We start from the raw sequence: 5,276 nt of genomic DNA, 5'->3' as shown, positions 1-5,276 counted from the left end.
GATAAGGTTAATCCCTTCTGGCGAAGATTCCAGGTCCTAGCCTTCCCTCCAGCACAGCCTCACAAGAGGCAAGCCAAGGACAGATACCACCTGGCAGAGCCCAACAGCCCAAACCTCAGTCCTCTTCTATTAGAGCAAGGCTCGAAAAGACCACAGGCCGTAAATGGTTAAGCCAAGTAGATCACTACGCCCCAGAAAAGGAAGGTCCCACCTGGGAGCCTGCTCTGGGTGCAGGGAGTCTCTCCCTACCCTGACAGCCTGGAAACTGAGGAAGTGAAGCCACAGCTGCCGGGTCCTTAGGCAAGTCACTTTCCCTAGGACTCTGTTTCTCCAGCTTACAAACAGGGAGGCCAGAGAGGCTAAGCGAGCTCCAAGGTCCTCCCCCGCCACCTTTACAGTCACAAGCCAGCTGCCAGCAGGCCAGGTCCACTTCACTTCCTTCCCCCGACTCCACGTCTCTCTGGCTCTGCCTTCCCAATGGCAGTCTGCGTCCACGGAAGGGGGAAGCAAAGGCCAGAGAGCAGTCATTTTGATTTTGTTTTATTTTGCATTTCATATATTATCCAGTTTCACATTCTCACAGGATCAGCAATGACAACAGCCGCCTCATCTCCCAAGTCTGAAATGGCCAGACAGTCACAGCTGCGGCTGACGGTAAAGCACTGATATGCTCAAAACAAAAAACATTGCACAGTGTTTCCTTCATTTCATTTTCTTAAACAAATGCCTGACGCAAAGGCGTACTGCTGAAGAATGGAAACCCTTTTCTTCTTCATGCCTCAAACTAAACATTAAACTTATCTGACAGGGCGAACGAGGTCGCTTTAATAATTAATGGTACACACATGAAAAATCCTTTATGATGCATAAATATTTTGTTACACAGGGTACAAAAATACTTCTCACGTTTTGGTTGGTTTCGAGGTTTAGAAAGAATGAGGAGCAGTGGCAGGTGGGGTGCGCTGTGGAGAGGTGAACAGAACGGGCAGAGAGGGCTTTCTTACAACTGTTGGCCCATCCAAGAAGACAGGAGCGGAGGAGTCCAGTGTGAAATGAAAAAGCAAACCCCATCTATCTGTTGGGTGGAGGTGGGAGCCGAGCCCAGAAGCGTGTGGGGCCACGGGGCTTGGGCCTCCCTGAAGCGGGGTGGGTGTAGGGGTGGGGCGAGGAGAGAGGGGCCAGGCAGGATGAACCACTGGGAGCCAGGACCTGTCGCTATGGTGACAGTGTGAGAATAAACTGTACACTCACATATACACAAGTGTAAGTGTCTTAACTCATGCCAGAAAACATGCAAAATTAAATGCCTCGCTTCCTCAAGGGGGAGCTACAGAAGCAAGTTTGGGCGGGAGGTCAGGCCTGGCCAGGTCCCAGTGAGGTCTCCGAGCTGGATCTGGGTGCCCCAGCGAGAAGGTCCCCAAATCCTCCTGGGAGGCATTGGAGAAAGGCTTGAGGGTGCAGAACAAGATGAGGAAAAGGAGGGAGGGGAAGAGGAAGCAGTCCACTGAGTCAGGCTTAGGATTCACAGTCTCTGGAGGGCAGCAGCAGCTCTGTACAGGCCGCCTGGGGGCAGTGGGAACTCAGGGTGCCTGTCCCGGCACCACCATAGATTCCCAGAACCACCTCCCTGGTGACCAGACCTGGAGGGAGGGAGAGAGGCGGCCATGAGCAGAGGCGTGGGACTAGAGCTAAAGCCAGGCCTGCTCTGGGCTCGGCTAAGCTCTTGAGACCCGGGCAGAGGGAGGAACCACGGCCCTGCAGGGAGCAGGACACTTGTCCTGGGCCTCTGGGGCCAACACTTACTGAAGAACTAACAGAACTGACGGTACTTCCATCCTTGCTGGGTGGTGTCAGAGGAAGGGTACCAGCGCACCTGCAAGAGAAGCCAGTGTCAGGAGCCAGCGGTGCATCCCTTCCCTCAACAAGAAGCTCGGTAACCGTGGCTGTCGGTATCTCCGTTGGAGTCCTGGTTCTGTCACTGACTGGCTGGCAGACATCGGGCCAGTTACTCACCTTTAAGCATCAGTTTCTCTATCCGGAAAGTGGCAGTGCATTGCCTGATGTGCCTCCTCTGCAGGACACAGGTTCTAGCGAAAGAAGGTCACACAGGCATCTCATACCCCAATAAGCCCAATCCAAATGGGCCACTATACTGGCAGGAGCCCTGGCAGCTGAGGGCAGTGGTGTCAGCAACCCGCCCTTCCCCTTTACTGACACAGCACGGAATTTTAATTCCACAGAGGAGCAGGAAGAGAATGAGCCTCGTACATTTGTGTTTAACTTCTTTGGGTCTCAGTGTCCTCATCTAGCTATAGGACAGAAATGATGAAGACACGAGTGGTTGTGAGGATCAGGTAAGACAGGCTGCAAAGATACAGTAAGGCCAGGTGCAGTGGCACACACCTGTAATCCCAACACTTTGGGAAGCTGAGGTGGAGGATCACATGGGATCAAGAGTTCAAGGCCAGCCTGGGCAATGTAGTGAGGCACTGTCTCTATTAAAACTAGGCCAGGCGTGGTGGCTCATGCCTGTAATCCCAGCACTTTGGGAGGTCGAGGGAGGCGGACCACCTGAGGTCAGGAGTTCAAGACCAGCCTGACCAATATGGAGAAACCCAGTCTCTACTAAAAATACAAAATTAGGCCAGGCTCGGTGGCTAACGCCTGTAATCCCAGCACTTTGGGAGGCCGAGGCGGGTGGATCACAAGGTCAGGAGATCAAGACCATCCTGGATAACACAGTGAAAAAATACAAAAAAATTAGCCGGGCGTGGTGGCAGGCGCCTGAAGTCCCAGCTATTCGGGAGGCTGAGGCAGGAGAATGGCATGAACCCGGGACATGGAGGTTGTAGCAAGCTGAGGTTGCACCACTGCACTCCAGCCTGGGCGACAGAGTAAGATTCTGTCTCAAAAAGAAAACAACAACAACAACAAAAATACAAAATTAGCCGGGCATGGTGGTGCACGCCTGTAATCCCAGCTACTCGGGAGGCTGAGGCAGGACAATTGCTTGAACCCGGGAGGCAGAGGTTGCAGCGAGCCGAGATCACACCATTGCACTCCTGCCTGGGCAATAAGGGCAAAACTCCGTCTCAAAAAAAAAAAAAAAAAAAGAAACCCAACGTCCATGTGGACCCCAAGGGGTAAGGACTCTCTAACATCTGTCCATCTGTCCTGATTCTTCTGAGAAGCCATGGATGAGACCCAGCTGAGGCTCCCCTATTTTGACCTTCCCTCCCCGCTGTACCATGCCCTCCATCACAAGCTAGAAGTCTATAACGTCAGGGGGGGTGGCAGCTATCTGAGCTCATCCTCACCAGTGCCTGGAAGCTGCCTAAACCCTGGCACTTGCCAGAAGGCCCCACAGAGCAGTAGCCCCAAAGCTGGGTTCCCAGAGACTGGTCAAGAAAATGACACATTCCCTCCTCCCGTGGGCCAGTCATCTGGAAGGCAAGTATGCTGACTGCCAAGACCGCAGGGAAGGCCGCCTGCCCCAGTTATGCATGGTGAAGCATGTCTGTCCCAGCCTGACCCAGGACAGGGAGAAGGGGGTGGGGGTGGGGGGACAGGACAACACAGGACCTTGAGTTGGGGTTGGGAGATGAGCATCAGGGAGGGGAGCTGGAGTCCCCTCAGGAAGGGAAGGGGCAGCACATGAGCATGTGGTAGGAAAGGAGTAGAAGCTGGGTCTGCAGACAGCTCCCTTGAGGTTGGAGCAGGCAGACCCAGTTACCCACTTGGCTGCTGGAAACTCCTGCTTCCTGGGTAAGCCGTGCCAGGCCATCTGGGGGCTGATGGAAGCTTCCTAAGAACCTGTTCCTATCCCCGCCAAATTCTAGGTGCTGTTTTGCACACCGCAGAATTCCAGCCACCACATCCTCCCAGGAGCTCAGCAGGAAGTTAGACGCCTGGCTGGACACTAGCACTTATGCCACAAGAGAAGGACACACGAGGAAACCAGCAATGCTGCTACCAGAGAAGCCGGCGGCTGGCACCAGCTCAGGGAGCCCCTTAGTGGGCCTTGACCACCGCCCTTCATGTAGCCTCCACCTGGCGCAGCCCCACAGCAAGGGAAGTCCCTGATGGGCTGTGTGTCCCACAGGGCTGGACAAGGGGACAACATGGATGACAGAGTGAAAAGAGCTCAGGAGGCCTGCAACCCACCTGCTTTCACCACTGGGCAGCGGAGGCCTTGAATGACTGCTTAAGGCCACCCTCAGCAAATCTGCTGGATCCTGCCCTACATTCTCGCTACAAGGTGCCCGGACTCCTGCTTCCCAAGCAGCGACTTTCCCTCCAGCTTGAGGGACTCCTTGGGGAGAAAGTAGAGGAAAGCTCCCATATTTGGGCCTGGCACAGCTGTGCCACTGAAGCAGACAGAATGCATTTAGAAGGGCTGCTTTTCTACTTCCTTTGGTTGCCTGGCATAGACCAGTGGCCTGGGTCCTCTAGAAGCCACACAGTCCCTTCCTAGAGCTCTTCTTTCTGCTCCAGCTCCGAACAGGAGAACTGCCGGGGGACCAGGCCAGCAAGACAGGGCGCCCACAGTGTCCTTTCAGGGCCTCCAGTTGTGCCCAGGGGGAGAGGTGGCTCCTGAGAGTCCACCCGACAGGCTCCGAGAGGGCTGCTTCAAAACAAAGAGCGGAGGATGCAAACTCAGCCCTCTCTCAGATCCTGGGACCGACCAGTTGAGAAGATGCACCAGAAAGCAAGAAACGGGATGAACCTACATAAGAATAAATATAAGGCCAGGCGCGCCGGCTCACGCCTGTAATCCCAGCACTCTAGGAGGCAGAGGTGGGCGGATCTCTAGAGTCTTGAGACCCGCATGGCCCATATGACGAAACCCTGTCTCTGCAAAAAATACAAGAATTAGCTGGGCTTGGTAGCACACACCTGTAATCCCAGCAATTCAGGAGGCTGAGGCAGGAGGATTGTGCTTGAGCCCAGGAGGCAGAGGTTGCAAAGAGCGAAGATCATGCCACTGTACTCTAGCCTGGGCAATGGAGTGAGACTCTGTCTCAAAAAAAAAAGTAACTGAAAAAAGAAAAACAAAAAAAGATACAAACAACCAAAACTATGGAAGCCTCACTTATCTGAAATTAAAACAATATTTAACCCAGATTGGTAAGTCTACACTTTGACCTTGTCATAGTTCTAGGAATTTATCATAAAGAAAACAAAACAATAGCCGGGCGCGGTGGCTCAAGCCTGTAATCCCAGCACTTTGGGAGGCCAAGACGGGCGGATCACGAGGTCAGGAGATCGAGACCATC

General features: G+C 53.8%; 1 protein-coding gene across 2 annotated transcripts in view; it reads right to left on the bottom strand.

The window, feature by feature from the left end:
* Positions 1-524: 524 nt before the first annotated feature.
* The window catches only part of RBPMS2 (RNA binding protein with multiple splicing 2), an 11,439-nt gene continuing 6,687 nt past the window's right edge, over positions 525-5,276 (bottom strand). For both annotated transcript variants that reach the window (XM_011940405.1, XM_011940406.1), the window contains exons 5-6: positions 1,804-1,873; positions 525-1,640 (exon numbers count right to left, since the gene is read on the bottom strand). In XM_011940405.1, the coding sequence (XP_011795795.1) occupies positions 1,811-1,873 (63 nt within the window). In that variant the 3' untranslated portion in view covers positions 525-1,640; positions 1,804-1,810. The remainder of the gene's footprint in view (positions 1,641-1,803; positions 1,874-5,276) is intronic.

This window comes from Colobus angolensis, unplaced genomic scaffold (genome assembly GCF_000951035.1).
Source record: "Colobus angolensis palliatus isolate OR3802 unplaced genomic scaffold, Cang.pa_1.0 Scaffold19, whole genome shotgun sequence".
NCBI lineage: Eukaryota > Metazoa > Chordata > Mammalia > Primates > Cercopithecidae > Colobus > Colobus angolensis.
Note: the sequence above shows the minus strand (reverse complement) of the source record. Positions and strands in the feature narration are given on the sequence as shown.